The 20,075-nt window shown below is 28.9% G+C and overlaps 1 protein-coding gene across 7 annotated transcripts in view; it reads right to left on the bottom strand.

The window, feature by feature from the left end:
- nAChRa6 (nicotinic acetylcholine receptor alpha6 subunit) overlaps positions 1 to 20,075 on the bottom strand; it is a 349,900-nt gene that overhangs the window by 84,921 nt on the left and 244,904 nt on the right. For 3 of the 7 annotated variants that reach the window (XM_026446378.1, XM_006559071.3, XM_006559069.3), the window contains one exon: positions 5,581 to 5,667. In XM_026446378.1, the coding sequence (XP_026302163.1) occupies positions 5,581 to 5,667 (87 nt within the window). 7 annotated transcript variants of the gene reach the window in all.

Raw genomic sequence — 20,075 nt, 5'->3', positions numbered from 1 at the left:
CCTTTATAATGGTAGTATAAGGAATTCAAATTCCAAAGAAATGACATTTCACGAGCACCAACTTGATAATAATCTTATAAAGCTACGCGTCAATATCGTCAAATTAATTTTGAAAGTTTCACTCCTTCACAGTAAAGTTATTAATCATCACTGAAATTATTTCTCGGCAATTCAATCTGCTTATAACTAAACTCATTACCTCTATTCATTAAGAAGTAAGTTAACTAGACTTTTAAAAGCTGTATCATTGAGCTGCAAATAAATTATGTTTCTATATTATGAATATGATTTTACTTTAAAAGGCGTGCTACGAAAATCGTTCAGACAAAGCTTATATACAAACAATACAATTTATTCTATATATATATATATATGATTCGCTTCACTCCTGTCCAAAATATTTTTCCTTTCATTAATTTTCCTGTGTAATATTATTATATCACGCCATGTGAATTTGGTATTCCATTAAAAATCGCGAAAACATCGAATTTAAAGTAAAAGAAATTTTTGAAATGTATCTAAAAATATTTAAAAATAATAATTTAGATAATTAAAAAAATTTTCTAACTAAAATTCAGATCATAGATTTACGACGAAAACAAAGATGGCCGAAACGTTAATTCAACATGGCGGAAATTATTTATTTTTTCCCACTAGAAAACCAGGAACAACATTCGCGTTACAAAGGAAGTAACGCTTAAGTCAGCTCGTGAAATTGAACTTACTGTTTGCACGAGCTTCCCAATAAATTGATGGAATATCCCTTGCTAAACCCCCAAGGGATGAAACGGCAGGCTATGGGCAAACTATGGGTCCTTTCAACAGGCAATTAACACAGCAATGTAATATTACCTAGGAATTCAGTGCTACGAGTAAATTCTCTAAAGTATGGCACTGGGATACAGGTACAATTAATTTGATTAACGTATTTTTCTAAACACACGAACTGTTTGTTCGAGTATAAGAACAATTAATACAATACACCAAAGGGGGCGAGGACAATTGAACCGTGCACGTTTTCTCAAGGGGGTTGAACAACTTAAGTACCAATAATAGAGGTAGATGCCTGAGAAACTGGATTAATTGGTCAATTATTATTACTGGTGATGAAATATGATTAAATATGATTCTTTAAAAAATATAATAAAAGTTTGAAAATTGTCAATTCATATATTTTTGAGAAGTAGTATACTATGTTATAAAATTTCAATCAAATTCTATTATTTATTTATTACAAATTTATAATGATATATGTAATATATCATTTATACAATAATTTCAATATTATAAATATTAAATATTTCTATTAATTTAAGAAATATCGTGTCTATATAAAATATATAAAAAAAATTTTCAATCAATTGCAATTGTTTCAATACATCTTTATACGTATTTGATTATCTAGTTTCTCAGGCAGCAAAGACATTTGATACTTATCATGAAGTTACATCATGAAACTGGGGTAATAATCTAAACATTAATGTAACGCAAGCCTGTGGGGATTTATTCTTGTAGTAAAAGGGTTTAGAAAGGAATGTCTCAGAGAAAAAGAAAAGAGTCGACGTGAGAAAAAAGATCGCACGATAGTATCTTATTTTTTCAACATTTCCCTGCTTGTTGCTGTGCTTTTCGTTCTGAAATCCACGATAATGATTGGATTTACTCTTCCGTCATTACGAACAATAGTGTTCGGATTATATTTCTTTCAAGAAAAAACTATGAAACTACGATCAAAAAACTATTATTACCTTCCATTCTTATTTCTTTATTCCGATTGAACATCGATATTTCAATAGAAATTACTCTGATTCTTTAAATATTCACGAAAATTAATCAATGCAATCGATTACGATGGGAGATTGTTCATTTATATTCAGAAAAGCTTTCGTTTATATTATGCTTTCAATTTGAATTTTTATCGTTCAACAAAATATCGATGTCTTAAATGGTTAATTGTTAAGAAATTGAATTATAGTAAAATATAATATTTTCAATAATCATATTTAATCTTCTCTATATCGAAAATTTAGAATTCAATTTTTATTATCTCTCATACGAATCATACAACCTAATCGATATTAATATTCAGACAACGCGTTGGTAAAAACATTCGAAAAATTTTTTCCATCCCCTGGTCGTATTCAAAATCAAAACGCGCGAAACAGGAAGCTGTCGACTCCTCCTCGTCAATCCGTTTCCCACAGGAGCGATGCGTCGGGGGAGAGCACGATCCTCACACACAGCGGATGGATTAAACGAGACGAAAATTGTTTCGAGTCGGTTCGTTCGCGTGGGCGATGTGCACGTGGCACGTTCCATCGGGAGAAAACGAAAATAATTTCCAAAATGCGCCGCACTCGCACCGTGGGCGGAAGGGAAGGGAGGTTGTAGAGGGTGTTAAACGCGTTGCAAATTCCAAAGCGAAACGCCACCACCACGATGGCTCTTAAAAGTTGCACGCGGCTCTCGACGCGATTTTTAACGACACGGTTGCCAACTTTCTTTCTTCGAGGGAACGTTTACGCGACCATTTTTACTCGTGTCGTGTCCGATTGTTGGAATACTCGAACTGGGATGAATTGAATTCGCGATAAGAATGTGAAATTGAATTGTTGGGATTGAAAAAGATTTTGGGAGGCTGTGATTGATTGTTTTATTCGATTTTATATCATATTTTTTTTTTGATGATGTTCAGTTAATTGGTTTTGGATTTATGAAATAAATATTTGGGAAATGAGAATTTGTATCGAAAGTTTGATTTGGAATAATATTTTCAATAGTTTCTTAACGGTATGACGATGCGACACTAGCGCCACGTGATCATTAACTATTATTACTTAATTAATATTTATGGATACTTTTGTAATTATTTATTATTTTTATTTTTTCACTTTTCAAATATTCGAATAATTATGTTTCTATAAACGCGATAAAAATATATTTTATTGATTATTGATTTGAAAATTGTTAAAACTTAGAACTATTGTTGTTAATAAAATTATTTGATATAAACTAAAATGTAATTTTTAAATATAAATAGTTCAGAAATAAACGATAAAATTCAATTTTTATATCGTAAAAGAAATTCAATAAAATAGAACAATTCTTAAAAATGATTTAATAACTTAATGAAGCTATTTCTTTTTTTAAAAAATTGATGATGGTATAATAATAAATATTAATAATAAATTAAACACAAGTATTGTTCAATATTTCACGATGAAGATCTCTCTCAAGAATGACTGATCAAAAAGAAAAAATCCGAAATAGACTAAGAAAAATAGTTCTGGTATACTTTGAATTTTATTGACATTTTCAGGTCACATATGTATTCGTCAGTCTACTTTCTTTCTGAGATTTCCAACTATTTCCAAAGAATTTAGCCGGAATATTACAAGGTGTTCTCACTGGAATACAGTTGCTTGTATTGCAATGCACGTACTCAATAATGGAGGCCAATTAAAACGAGGTTGCCCGTTGTTAATTAAAGCAAGAATTGCTTGCAGTATTGCTGCTTATTGCAGTATTAACCGTGACAATTATTGACATATGAGACTTCGATATTCGCTTGAATTGTTAAAGTAATTTCGAACTATATAAAAATAAGAACGAGTTTAGAGAAAGCTCAAAAGTGAAATTAAAATCGGAAATTTTAAATTTTTTGAATACTAATGTAAGTTTAATATCACGATATATCAATTTTATAATATAAAGAAGAATTTTAAACAAGAAGGCATTAACGATAACGATAATTAAAGTTTAATTATAAAAAATATTTACTTTCTTAACATTTATCATCCACAAATGAAAAACAATTTTAATTAAATATTATCACGATATTGTCAAGTGGTTAAAAATTTAGACTATTTAGACTTTTCCTGATATATGAAACGAATAAAAAGAGACTGAACAAAGGGAAAAATAAATGAATATTGCAAAAAATTCGTCTCGAATATCGTCGTTAAATCATATCACGACTCGATGGTGGATTTCTGAAATATTCATATTTAAATATAACGAGAAGAAAAATTATCGATAATAACGATATATCTATCGTTTTTCTCTACGATGCAAATGATTTGAAACTAGAACCAACAAAGCAACTAGAACCTCGCTCTAGATTCCCCTCCCGACACGTTTTCCACATTTTTCCTTTCTACTTGCTTATTTTTATTCCAAATCATCGGTTCACAGCCGAGTAAAAGGACGGGTAACGCGATTTTCGATCCCGTTGCAGCTGGAAAACTACGGAAAGTTCGACGGCCCGGAAGATATGGATAGTAGGAGGGGTTTCGCTTCGCTACTTTCGCGGGAATTGAATTTCTTTCTGATCAACTTTCGGAGGAAAAAAATTAAAATTATATGATTAAACGTAGAATTAAAAAATTGTTGAGATATATATATTTATCGATAAATTCGAAAATTTACGCAAATTCTTGTTCTTGTTGGTTCGAAAAAGAAGATATAAATTTGATACAGCAACTGTTGCTGGTGATATTTATGCAATTCAGTTGTTTGGAAATCTCAGCTTTTTCAAGCTTCGTGTAATTAAATAAAGTGGAAACGAAGTTTGAAAATATTTATATCGTCTGGTTCTAAAGATTAACGAAATATTTGAACTCTTATTTAAAGTTTAATTTCATTCTTACTCATCCTGTCGAAAGAAATAAGTATTTAATCAAGATATACTTTTTCTTGATGTTTTTTTTTTCCCTTTCTGTTTCATAATTTATTTTCACTCTTCCTTCAATGAGTAAGAATGTTAAATTTCTCTATATTAAAAATTGTTAAAATAAAATAAAAAAAAAGAATTATACTACACGAGAATCATCTTACATTTTACATCAACCTTGATTGATTCATTTCAAACAAACTTCCACTATAAAATCAATATTTAAAAACTCGTCTCATCCCCCTCCTTTCCAACTTCTCGTAACTTTTCCTTTTTCAAACATCCTCTTGATAGAAAAAAACAAATCCTTAAACCTTCTCCCCGAACGATTCTATAATATTCCCCGGAATATGTCTTTTCATCAAATAACAAATCGCGTTATTATCCCGCCAGAACGAAAAGCCATGGAACAAGCAAGGCTGGCCGCCGAGTTACGTTCGAGTTTCAGCTTCGAAAAGCTCTTAAAACCGTTTCTCACCGTGTAATCGCGGCAACCCCTTCCCCCTTCGCCCAACAATCCCCTTCGACATCCTCGGCCAACCCCCGTTGAAGAATCGTTTCGACCGCTTCCTCGTCGTCGTTAACCACTCTCGACACACCTTTCCCTTTTCGTCGAAAAGGCCGTTTTCCTCCACGAACCTTCGAAGAAACGGGGCCAACACCGAACGAAAATTGCTTCGATCTGAACGACTTTCGAGCCTTCTTACCAGTTTGAACGCGACTTTTTCTCTACAACAGCTTCCTGGACAGGAACGTTCGAGAGACGACAGGCACAAATGCGTGATGTATACATATTTACATATGGAGAGAGAGAAATAAAGAGAGAGAGAGAGAGAGAGAGAGAGGACAAGAACATTGGAACACAGCACACCCGCTTAGCTTAGTTTCGTTTGATTTATAATAGGTACCTATTAGAGGGACAGCGTCCGAGGTGGTCGGCATACTTTCTGCAACGAGGTTCAGGAATACTGTCAGCGACAGTAGAATGGTCACTCCTGCGATAGACGGAGGAAAAACAAAAACAAGAAAAACAACAAGATGAATCGATCTTTTTTTTTTTTCTTCTTCTTCTTTAGACTTTATTTGTGTAAAATTGATCGTCTCTAGAGAATCTTTGATGGACGGATGGTGTGACGACCATTTGGATATTTGTGAGAAAATTATTATATCCACGAGTTAAATGGAAATGGAAAAGATCAAAATTCCTATTTGATATTATTTGATCTATTTTTGGATGTTTATTTCTTACATATATATATATATAAAGATTATTATATATTATATATGTAAAGAGAGAGTAAGAGAATTTAATTTTAGAAATTTCTGGCCAGCAAATTTCTAAAATTTTATTGGATCAATATTCGAATACTTGATTAATAACTTGATATGACTACATCATTTATAATTGAATATTAAAGGATTCCTGATCTTTGAGGATATTTCTTGAAAGGATTATTCTTTAAAGGATATTTTGTAAAAATAAATATGCTAGATTTTTTTTGCAATTCTTCTAACAACATCAAGTTTTCTGTAAACATTATGATATCTCTCAAGCAAAGGAAAATATCACTTCAGAGGTTATCAATCAAATCTTATTAAGTCACATATGACAATAAATAATTACATAAAGATTCTTATAAAATTTTTCAATTTGAGGAACTGTATCTTAGTCCTAGGATAAGAATTCTACGATCAATGTAAGGTATCTGTTAAATTTTAGTCAAAGGATTTGGAAAACCAGGTCGAGCAATGAACACGTTTCATGATAAGATCACGTCTGTTAGAAATTCCTGGATGATATTGTCGTTGGGCTCGAGTTTCCAGGATAGAAACGTTCCGATTTTTCAAAAATATTTCACCGCGCTCGAGATTCGTATTGGCGCGACGAACGCTCGCCGAGCTCGCCAAATGCGAGGGAATTCCACTTGTTTTTCGAATCGAATCCTTGATTTTCGACGATAGCGAGTTTTGGCTTGAGCCGATCGCTTTGGATCGATTTAGAAAAGTACATGGTTTTGCTTCTTCCCTTCTTCCCCCCCTCCCTTTTTCGTTCTCCCTTCTTCTTATTGTTTTGGGATTGAAATCGTTGGAAGTGGATTTTATGAGTTTTCTATCTTCGGTAAATGAAATCGTCGATATTTGTGCAGAATCGAATCGAGATTTTGAAAAGAATTTAATACAAAGTAGCTTTGCGATAGTTTGTCTTAGTTTAAAGAAATTGATAAATATTTTTTTAAATTAATAACTCTTATTATACACGAATAATTAACAATTTATATATATATTTTTAATATGTCGAATCGAAGAATTAACTAATGATAATATTTCGCGAATAGAATTGCGTGCAACTTATGTAATAAATGGAATAAATTGTAGATATAATGATTGAAATTTGAAACACGATAAAAATTAAGAGATGCACACGTGCATAAGAGATGTATTTAGCCAACAATATTTTCATCCAAACTTTATATATCCAATTATCTAAATTGATGCACTAAATCATCAGAAACTCCACACGTTATTTAGATCAAAATTTGCAAATATTTGTTTAGAAGTTTCGCGATGGAACGTCTCACCGCGCGAGTTATGTTAATTTACGCGTATCGGTAATCTAAATGTTTAAAATAGTCATTAGACGGCTTTATATCAAAGTCGTATAATTTCAACGGGATAATCGAATTTTGCAGTTTACGCGATATCCAAATTTCTTGATTGCCTGAAACGAATTATTTTGACGAGGTTGAATCCTTTCGCTTTAACCGCCGGTTACACGCGTTTCTGGATCCCGTGTCATTAGAGCGAATAAAATATGCATAAAGATCAGACGAGAATTATCCGATTTTGTTAATTCAAGACTGTCTCGATCAAAACTTAAGAATTAGCGATTAAATATTATTAGTAACACTGTAATTATAATTGTACGATATCATTATTATTTATACAATATTAAATTAGAATATCACGACGAAAATTGGAACATTCGTGTCAAAACTTATATCAAGAAAGAAATTTTGAAAACGAGAACGTTTAAACATTCAGAAAAATCTTTATTCGTAAATTTATGATTAATTAAATTTATCGTATATGATATTTTTGTCTAATGCATTATCTAAAAAAAAAAAAATATATATAGAAAGTAAATTCAAGTAAAATAAACACGATTTTTCTCTACCTTATAAAATAAAATTCGTATTTCTACGAGTTCAATATTTGCTTCCGACTTTGTAATATTACAATGTGTGCAAAGCGAAGTTGCACGCAATATTCTTTTTCTTATTTCCAAAATTCAATCCGTAAATTTATCATCCTTGAATTGGTGAATTACATTCAATTTTTTTTTTTTTCAGAAAAAACAGTTTCTCAAAGTGTATTCTGGAAATTTTACTGTCTGCCAGTAAGAAACGTTGAGATTTTCGTAAGGTACTAAATCGGTCAGGCTTCACACGTTAACACGAGAGTCTGAGCAAGTAAATTTACCGAAACCGGAGAAGACGAAAGCTCAATCAGGGACGTATGAAGTGTATCTTAGCTTTGATTTCATCCTTTATCGTGAAAATAAGAATTTGAGAATATGAAAGAGATATGATTAATTTATAGCTACGTATATTTCTTTTGGAAGATATAAAAGAATTATATTATTATGCAGTTTCAATTTATTCTATCCTTCTATTAAGAAGAAGAATTATTTCTTTTCTGGTTATCTCTTCTGGTTATCTAATTATAAATTTTGTAATTATTGTAATATTATGTTACAATGATAACTATAATATTAATATTGGAGAATCCTTTTTTATAATATTTTTAAAGTGACAAGATATTAATAAATTTTCTGTAATACAATAATAATTTTAATCGTAACAAAAATGAAATTTTATAAATAATTTTTTCCAAAGTGAATGATCTAATTATTCATGTATAATATTTCACATTAAATTTTTAAATTTGAAAAGAGAAAAAATTTATTTTAATATTAATTCATCGATATCATTAGTTGGCAAAATACATTAAAGTTTTTTTCAATTTTAATATGAATCCAATTGAAATGTTTCATAACTGAATTCAATGTAAATATATAAACAGAGAATCATATATTATATTATCTCGTGTTTTGAAATAATATCTGGCACATAATACAATATCTGATTTCAAAATTTGCGAGAAATTTCTTGATTTTATTAAAAAGAAACAAACACTTTAAATTATCCAATAAAATATCGCGTTTAATCATTCTAAAATTATTTTCTTCTACTTTTTTCTTCTTTTTTCAACTAATTTTAGTTTCTAAACAAGAAAAAAACCATATTGGCATTCTCGTATTTCAATTATCTCCTTTTAATTGGTTCGCACAGAATTTATTTTCTTCTATTCCATTTCCCGTTTTATCGAAAGCAAATTTACCGTCATCGAATTTTATTTTTCCACGACTCGTGCCTTCAATGAATGATAAACGAGCTGATCGAAGGAACAACCGACAAAGGAACGTGACACGAATGGAACCCCTTTCAATCGCCGTCACTGATGGATTAAAGAACGTTTTAGATGTAGGTTTGATATATATTAGTGAAGAATTCTATCAATACTCGTTCTAGTTGGCTCTATAATTTATTATTGCATCGTTCAAACAATTATCTTCTGCCTATAAAATGATAATAATATATTAATATTCTTTTGTTTCATAAATTGATCATGAAAAATGCAAAATAGACAAGGATAATTATATAATCCTTTACATTTTTTTTATTAATTTAAATTCCTGATTATTATTATTATAATAAGATTTTAACTTTACAATTGCTGTGCTTCTTTTTTTATTTTTATTGACATATTATACGAGCCGTTTAGAAAAATTCTTTTAATCCTCATTTTCTAGAAACCTGTTCATATATGTCAATAAGAATGTTATAATTAAATATATTTCACAGTAACACGAATTTTCAATTGCTATTATTATACTATATTATTCACTCCCTATATGTAACAATTGTCATCATGATAATAAGATAAAAAATAAAAGATACATAATCTTTTTTCAAAAAGTCCTAAAAAAATTATAATCCATTTCCAAAACCCGAAAGAAATCACGAACTCTTTTTCTCTCCTCATTCTACCTAAGAAGTTACGTTAAAAGAATATCATTTCTCACTGAAACACCCTCGCTTAAGATATCATTACAGCATTTATGTTAATACACCTCTTCGGTGGTTAAATTGGCGTGTGACGAGCAAGATACATCGCGTCGAAGGGCGCATGTTTGTAATTTGCGTAGCGAGCTGACCATAATCCCACGCGTGAACGAGTATTCCGCTCTGCGTAACTTGTGCCCAAGCTGGGAGCACAGAGTCAGCCGAGTCGTTAATAACTTTATGCGGTTAACGTGTCTGGAATTGCATTATTACGGCGATAACCGCTATCGTTTACGGGAGAGTAAACGATAATTTGCATCCACTGGGACTGGTTCCTCGTTAATTCGGATTCGTGTCGTGGAAGAAAGAGCGAAGACACCATTCTCTGTCGACGATGGATCAAATAAAAAACTTGATTAAAGACCAAGTTTTCGATGTATCACGTCAAAGATAAAGGTAACTTAATAATGAAAGTTTGGGGGGATAGTAATTGAGCTTTTGTGGTGATATAATGTATGTTTTTTGTTTTATGTTATTTTTTAATTAATGTTTGTTTGAAAAATTATATTCAATTGTTATATTTGTATTTTTTAAATTGTTACAATATTTTCGTGATCGAAAGCAAAATGACTGGCTTATATAGAAGGCCATCATCGTAAGATGGCGTTCATTATCAGAGAATTCACGTGGAGGATAAACATTAGTTGCTTGTCCACGTTCAACAAATATGGTGGCTATCGTGCAAGCACACGAACACTACATAAATTTCCATAATTTCCATAATTGAGAACTTAGAAGACGGATTACCATACATAAGATTACGATATTTTGAAAGGATGTATGGTTTACATTGTCCATTCGCTTCGAATTCGATGATTTCAATGCACATATTTTTATAGAATTATTCTTATTTGAAAAAAAATAGAAAATTTATTTGTTAGCTTGCAAGCATTCGTTTCTTAAAATAGATAATATAAATAAATTATAAATTGTAAGATATAATCTTCTCTTTGACAATTTTATGTAACTTCATGTAATGAAAATTTTTGTGTGTGTGATTATAATTTCGTGATTAAAAGTTATATAATTATTAGAATAATTTATATATTTAATATTAATTTGCAAATACATTTAATAATAAATATAATATAATAAAACTGTATGATTTTATTAATTTCATTGCTTTTTTTAAAAACTTTAACAAAAGCTAGTCTTATATTAATTAATAACCAGAAGTGAAACAACTCGGCAAAAGAAAGATGCTTTTTGCAACACGACCTAATGGGAAGCTTCAATTCTCTTGATTGCAATTCGTTTCAAGAATTTGGATCACGCGTCTTTCCTTGAGAATTTCGATTCGTTTCCAGCCAGACATGATCCGGATAAGAGTTCAGGATCACGTTTCAACAAGATTCGAGAACCGGAAACCGCGGCAAGATGCATCGGCTGCAAGTGGCAAACCGCCAATAACACTGAAACTTGTTGGTCAGGATTGGATCAGGGAAAACGGACAATTAGCTCCTTGTGATTAGTTTCGAGTGTCAATTTGTGACGGTTTCGCGGTTACGTAACACGCGTGTCGATGCGTGATCGATTAAAATCGAATTACAAAGATTTCACCTACGAGATTGAATAATAATTTGTATTTTGGGCAACAATCGTCATTTTTTATAAATATTCGAATAATGGAAATTCGATTCGATATTTGGTGAACAAAAGTCACGTGAGATATTAATAGATTACAGATTTTTAAATCAATAAAACGCAATAGAAATATTCGATTAATATGCACAAAATATATACCAAATTATATCTGAATAATAAATCATTACATTCACGTAAACTCGCAAATGAATTTCGACTTTTCATGTACAAATTTTGTCATTAAAACCCACTCAGGAAATAGAGAAAATCATGCCAATGAAGCCAATTGATTTATCTCGATATCTCAATTGGTTGTTGAGGGATAAAGATTTAAAAGGATCATAGCGTTGCAAAGATTATGAATGGACCTGTTTATTTTTCCTGGAAATGCTTACTCTGCTTTTCTAGGAATCGCGTCTGTCGCTTGTCTAGAGTTTGAGATAGGTCAGTGAGAGAGATTCGAGTAGAAGATACTAAATTGTGAAAAATTATCTTTTTCTTTACACGATGATATCTCGGAAACCGGAAGTCGTATTGAGACAAATGAGGAAGCATTTTAAAGGGAAAACTTCTGCGCTTCCAATGATCGTTCATTCGTTGATTGGAAGTTATTATTTTCGGAGTTATAGCGGTTCAAGTTTTTACTAATTTTAATAAGATTTAATCGGGTTTGAGGCAAATGATTAAAAATTTTAGAATTCAGCATCACAAAATCATATTATATTCAATATATATATAATATATTGATATTTTATCTCGTTAAAGGCTGTGTTATTGCTTTGTTGCTATTTCGAAATAGTTAGTGTAGTCATAATTTACATAACGATTAACGAATAAACGATTCAATGTAAATAAGCGCAGCTGGTGCGTTTAAATAATGTTTTATCGCAGAGATGAGTCTCATAAATCTTCTGCGTTGAATGTACCAGATTTTATGATAGCGATATTTCTATTAGAAGTGGATACTATAGAGAAACAATTCTCTGATTATTCAGAGAGGATTATCAATGGAAACGAGTAACATTCGAGAAAAATTTATCGCAATCTTTTCACGATTTATTTTGTAAAATTATAATTAACGATATAATTAACAGAAATTTATTCCTTCTACGTTTAAATATTCCGTTACTTTATATCTATAATATATTTTCATTAATATTCATTAAACATTCTCTTTATAGCAGAATTAAATGATATTAAATTTCTCTTAAATATATAATTATTATGTTAGCTTTTGATTGATATTTGCTATCACAATTTACGAAAATTCTTAATATTTATAATATTCTTAAAGTTTATTTTTAAAACTTTCTACAATAATTATAATGATATACATTGAAGAAAAAATTTATATTATTTTCATGAAAATATTTATGGACGAAATATTCAAATCTAGGGAAAATCCTAGATATATTAGTCTTTCTCATCAGAAGAAAAAAAATGTAAATTCGTTGTTTTTACGGTAGGACATTAATCTTTCGATTAATTCCGATGCAGAAAGAATGCATTTGCAAAAGGGATTTATATCTGGGGGATCAAGTACACGGATTTGTCGGGAGAAATGTTCGCCGTATTCTTGGTTGGCCGGTTTGCGGCCCACAAATGTTCATTTGTCGATAAATCACTTTGTTGCACGGATCATTTACGAAATTGCTCCAAGATCGCTAGTTACACCTGTGTAGAAATCGGTGACACGAATTGTGAGAAATATGGCGCGAACTCGGATATATTCTCTTTACGTGCGCATTTCCGGTTATTTTATGTCGATAATCGAATGTGCTTTGATGAGAGATTGAAGAATAATGTAAATTGAAATATGAGGAGGATTTTTAATAAGAGGAAAGCAGATATACTTGTAACAATTTTAGAAAAAATAAATGATAAAAATTATAAAATTGTTGCTTCGTTGACTTAATATTTAAAAAGAAAGAAAATGTAGAAAAAAATAAGGATACGATAAGAATATGGTATGTAATCATTTATGATCAAAAGAGAATAAGAATTGAAAATGTTTTAATAAAACTTATAATTTAATAAATAATAAATATTTTTGTAAAATATAATATGATCAATTTTATTTTTGATACTTACTTTCTTTTTTATTTTATTGTATGTGTGATTAATTATTTTTATTTAAACAAGTACTATTGTTTTTTTTTATTTAAAAAATATACTTTCTTTCAAATTGCACATTATATATATTTCTTTTTTATGAATTTATTTTTCATTATTTTTTTCTAATGAACTATATGTTTAAACAAATTATTCATATCATAATTAGAATATAAACGATAATAATGAATATAAAATGAATATAAAATTTCTATAACGTTTACCAATCTTGTTGTTTATCAACCTTGAAATTTTAATTTTAGCTATTATAATTGATGTGATTAATTGACGCAAGATTATTAAACAGAATGTTGATAATATGATTATTGGACAATGTATCATAAGATTCTGAAAGGAATATATAAACGATCAAACATAAATCACATTACTGAAAAGACTTGCTTGTTATAATACATATTGTATAAAGCTGGAAGATTGTTGCTAATTTCAAAGTTCTTCAAAGTTTTCTCTTTTAACGTGACTGAAATATAGTCTTATCTTGATTTACCAAATATGTTGTAGTTGAAATGTGAATAAATTATAAATGGAAATTTTATCGTGTATCAGAATATATTAAAATGAAAATTTGAAAATAAATAATTTAAGAAATATGTACAAAATAATACTTTAATAAGATGAAATAAATTAAATATAAATTATGAAAATTGATCTTATTATAGATTGTGATAAAGTTAATTATAATATTATTTAAAATTTTCATTTAAAGGTCTATTATTTTTTTATCATTAAAAATATTTCTAAACCTATTAATTTTCCTAATTTTTTCTTCTTTAATAAATTTATTTTAAATTATCTCTTATCACCATGTTTTTTTTATTTGATATTATTTTCAAGATAAATAAAAGTATTATATACATGTCATCTTAATGTAATGATATTGTTTTTATTTTTTTCAAATTTAACCACATTGAAACATACACATTATTGGAAAGAATTGTTCCTCTACTTTTTATTTTCTTCTAGAATATTAATCTTCTATATTATTGGAAAATGACATCTTTCATTGAAAGCTCATATATGGCATTAATGAATAGAATTCTGCAATAAGAACTTATTTCATTTCATATCTCAATCAATATTTTGAAAATGAATTAGATGAAAGCAGCACCATTTCTTTTGATCTCTGATAATGATAAACTCATTGGATTTTTTTCGCTTAAAGTAACATGAAAAGCTACGTTTTCTAGTTCCTTGGATTTGAAAGAAATAGCTCAATAGAAAACGTTTATGATATGCACGAATTATTAGATTTTTCACTCTTTTTGGTGAATCACTACAAGTTATTAAAGAGATATCACGTCTTTTAATGATTTTTATTCAATGAACTAATTAAGAATATTATATAAAGACCAAATTATATCAATTTGAATAACCTAAATTAAGTCATGAAAGCTTAAGAATTTTTCAACCAAGATCGGATTAGTATAAAAATATTTGTTATATAGTGTTTTCATATAGACTTTGCCAACAAAATTTTGTGATTAATCATTAATTTTTAATATTTACTTGCAAATATTTTACTATTAATATTTTGTTTTACTTTTTAATAAAAAAATATTTATTTATATTGTATTTGCTTTAAAAGTCAAAGAGTTATGTTAAAAAATAATATAAAAATCTTACAACATACTACATTTAGAGAGACCCATTAAACAGAATCAAATATGTCCGTTATTTATAATTTATTTATAAATTGTTTATAATTTGTCAAAAAAAAATCCTTAGAAACTTACATGATTCAGGTCACCTATCCATCATACGTTACATTTTTTAAAATTGAAGTTAAAATTAATGGATTTGCCTAAGAAGCTTAACAGTTCTTTTTACCAGCTGCATTGATCGATTTATACAAAAAATATATTTTCATTTCTCATCAAAGAATTATCTTGAAAAAAAGAAAAAACATTCTTCCACTGCAGAAATCTCTTCAAATAACATTTTCTTCAAGTACAACATTTCGGCGAGAATTATATTTCCATAAAAATATCGTTATACAATTATTTCCTATTATTATACTTTATCACTTCACAATTCGAAATTTCAATTTTCAGGAGAATACAAGTAACAATCAATTGTCATCACAGAGTCAAATACAATTTATCTACGAAAGTATTCGTAGTGCAATTTGTTTCGTTTCATCTTTCTTTTCCATATATACTGCATGAAACTCTCGAACAATCGCGTTTCTTGAGAGCAAGGTGAGAATCTCGTAGCATAAGGGATGCTCACTCGCGAGTCTCGTCCAATCCTTTGTCATGCTAATGCCCAATCAAATGCACTTTCCACCAGAGAGGGCGAGATGTCACTTTTGCTCGGTCTTAACGAGATATGTATTCGCCTTGTTATTTATCCATCCGGTTAATGAAAATTCGGTGTGCCGGGCTGATTGGAATTTACAGCGGCATAATGTTATTATGGAAATTTCATTCATGGACGCAATAATGGCGCCCCTAAAGAGCTACATTTTTGCCTTAAATAATAATCTCTTGACTACGGCGAAAATTGTCTTCGAGTGAGAGGGAACGGCGACTCGAGTTTTCTTCAGGGTGAATGTTATTGAGGTGTGCTCTTCAATTAGTGAAAAATAATGGAACGCCCCCCTCCCTGCCTTCCTCTCGATTTTAATAATGACTTTCGGCTGCAAGTATGTATTATAGGTTCTTCTCTTTTTATCGTTGGCACGTAGTTTTTGGTGAATATAATTTAAGGAGTTTTCGTCGATATTTGAACAATTAATTTTTTTTTTTTTCAACTTGTCAAGAATAAGTGTCTGCAGCTCTTTTTGATTCCTTTTTAATGGATTTTAAATCCATTAAATAATAATATTAGAAAGTTAGTAGATAAGTTGTAAGATAATTAAATTATTTTAACATTGTTTGACTTTGTGTTCATCATTACTTACTGCTATAAATCATTAAAATAATAAAACTAATTAAAATTCCACTATTTCTATTAAATTTATATTCAATCATAATTTAATGATAAATATTAAAATTATCATGTTTAGTGTTAATAGTATTATTGAAATAATCATTCCAATTTGATCATTGTAATATTTGTAAAAATTATTAAAATTGAAGTAATTAATATTCAAGATATTTTACTCATCTTGCCAATGTCTATAATGCTACATGATCTTTCTCATAGCGAACTTTCAATCGACATTAAACTGGGAAGGAAACTCTCACACGTGGGACCGAGTTTGCCCGGTGATTAATTACGGAACAGAAAGAACTCGAGATCCGAGAGAAAGGAAGGGGTTAAAGAATGAAGGATGGTGCATTCTGATAAATCGACTTCTGTCAAAATATTATCTCGAAAAACTTTTTCCTCACTAGTCGAGAGGATTTCTACTGGTGCAGCATTAGCAACAATGAAAAAAATTGTAGATTTGAAGATCTTCCCTCTTGTATTAGCTAAGAATTCTCAAACAATTAGAAATAGGATATTTTCATTCCTTATACGTATTTTTATTTCTTATATATAGATAATAGAATAATTTAGAATAGACGTTGAATGAAAATCATGAAATATTATTATTATTAAATTATGAAATATCCTGTATAAATGTAAATAAACGTATCCTTAATTAAGAAGATTAATGTACAAGTTTATAAATTTCTTAGATAAATACGACTAACATCCAAAGTTAATATTGAATTTTCTTTAGAAATTTTAATATTTTGTTTTCATTTATTTTGTAGCAATTTCATATAGTAATATCATAATAACAATTTATTAAATGAATAATCTTTGGAAATCGTTAAAATTTTGAACAAACTACTATCAATTTACTTAATATTTATTTAAATAATGTATTACATAATAATAAAAATAATTCTTCCATTATTCGAAAATTTATGTCCTCCTATTAGCAAGAAGATATCCTATTACTACTATTAAAAATTTTAAAGAATCTTCATCACAAGTGCGTCAAAATGATTGCAAAAATAATCACTTGATAATAAACGTAATAAACAATTAATGTATTTTATATATTACAATTAAAAACGAACAGAAACCAAACATAATAGCGCTAAAGTCCACGATCTAAGCAGACAAAGAATAATCCCCCATTAAGAATGAACGAAGTTTTCACAAATGTTACAGTTTACGAACAACGTGAACGTTAATTCCACTTAAGTTAACGTGAAATGTTTGTTCGCCTCAACTTCGTTTTCGCCCATGGCGTTATGCATCAGCAAATAGTGGAGGATAGAGGGCGCCACGCTTCAAAACTCCCTAGATTCAATATTTTCCCCTAAATCTCGCGAATTATCAAAACAACATGGTGGATCGTAACACCGATGGATTTCGTTTTCAGAAGAAGTTTCGATTCGAATCGAAAATTCTTTTCTCGTCACAAGAGTTAGATTTCAGGGTTTAAACCGATCCAGGAACGTACAAATCGCGTCACGTGAAGAGACGACAACAATGGCGGAAAAACGTGACGGCGGAAGGACAAAAGGGAGACAGCACTGATAACAATGAGAGGATACCGGGAAAACGGAGGCGCAGATAGCACGAGATTCGATCTTTCTTATTCAGATTTCCTGCGGGAATTCTTCTTCCGTTTACTCGCGAGACTAACTCGTAATTACTTGCCGAATGTGAATGGATAGAAGAGATGAAGTACGATTGTGGTGAGTAGAAATTTGTAGGCCAGTTTCAAAAGAGTCTGTCAGCCATGTTGTGATTTAAAATTTCGTGATGATGGTTGATGAGAATGTTAATGAAAAGATTAATAATGAAGTTTCTTTCTTTCTCAAAATACTATTTCATTTTATTTATTATTAAGTATTATTATAAGTAATTGATAATTATCTATATCTAATCGTTGTATTAAATTTAATTAATAGTGTTTAAAGTGTTTAAAGAGACTTACACATAACTTTAAAGAGACTTACACTAACTTACATAAATTTTAATAAGAAGAATAACAATTGACAGATTGTAAAAAAGAAAATATATAGAGTAATGATACAAAGATTCTAATAAGAATACAAAAATTGTATGGTTCAAAATAATATTAAGAGAAAGATTGAAAATATAAATATGATTGGATTGAAAATATTTTGGGAAAAAATTTCAAAACATATCAAGTATACATTATATTTAATTAACAATCAATTAAATAAAACTTGATAATTAATAGAAGATTAGAATGTGAAAATACGTAGAAATGATTGAATTTTTGATATTAGAAATTACATTTTTCAATTAGATTTTTTATTATCTCATATAATTCATGTAATAGAAATAACCATATTTATGATTTTTTTTGGTTCATATTTGAATAATTGAATTCAGGGAGTAAAAGTTGAGATGATTGCTATGTAAAATTTCATGTCAATAAATGAAATTCAGTTTAATGGAGTTCTACTGTACGTATCAGTTTGTTATATACGAAATAGATTTGACAAGCACGTGAAATCTTTGGGGATTTAACGCTAAATGTGATACGAATAAAATTTGAATTTTGTCATGTAGAAAGATAGAAATCTATAAGAAAAAATATATAAATTTCAAAATTGAATGATAAAATATAAAAAGATTTCAAATTTAATATATTATAATGAAATAATAATTTCTTTTGTTAAATACAAAATTTTAATTATAGTACTCAAATATAACTTCAATTATTAAATATTAAATAATATTTTATTTTGAAAAATGCTTTTTTTAAATTTGTAAACAAACTCATATAAAGAAAAAGATTCTACTTTCAGAATTATTTACAGAATCATTTATTAAATGTTTTCTAATATTCAGATTTTGTTTGATGGCATTAATAAAATGTTAAATTAAGAAAATAATAAAAATAAATAATAGTACTCTTGCATTTCCTTGTTCCACTTTTCATTTGCATTTTTTTTTTCAAATAAGAATTTAATTTATCTGACTATACAAAGAGTGTATTACTACTCTAACTAAATATCTTATTAAATTATTTCACAAAGAGAATTCTAATTCTAAATAAATAGTTTGGTTGATTATAAGGAATTCTTAAATGAAAGATGAATATCTACTGTGATTTCAAAGCATCGTATTTCAATAATTACACATAAGAACGGCCATTACTTAGTTCTGTGGATTCTAAAGTTTGAGACATAGTTACATCTTATTGTGTTTCAAAGCAGAGTTTCAAGAAGTTATAGGTGTTAGTTTGTACAGGAAATTCCTCGAAACACGGAAATTTCTCTGTACAGTATAGATAGGCGTAACATCTTGAATTTTGAAATAATAATTCAAGTATAAATTAAAAATAATATAAATTAATAATAATTCAAGTATAAAATAATAAAATTCGTGTTATCTTTTATACGATAATCAATCTTAACATTATATGAATTTATTTGACAATTTTTATAATAATAATTACTAGTCGATAGTAACTAGAATCTGTATCAGAATTATTCATTGTCAGACAGCTTAAGATATATTGAAACCAAGTGCTTGGCATATTGCCATTTTCATCCTGTGATTGAAAATATCTCAAT

This window comes from Apis mellifera, linkage group LG2, assembly GCF_003254395.2.
Source record: "Apis mellifera strain DH4 linkage group LG2, Amel_HAv3.1, whole genome shotgun sequence".
NCBI lineage: Eukaryota > Metazoa > Arthropoda > Insecta > Hymenoptera > Apidae > Apis > Apis mellifera.
Note: the sequence above shows the minus strand (reverse complement) of the source record. Positions and strands in the feature narration are given on the sequence as shown.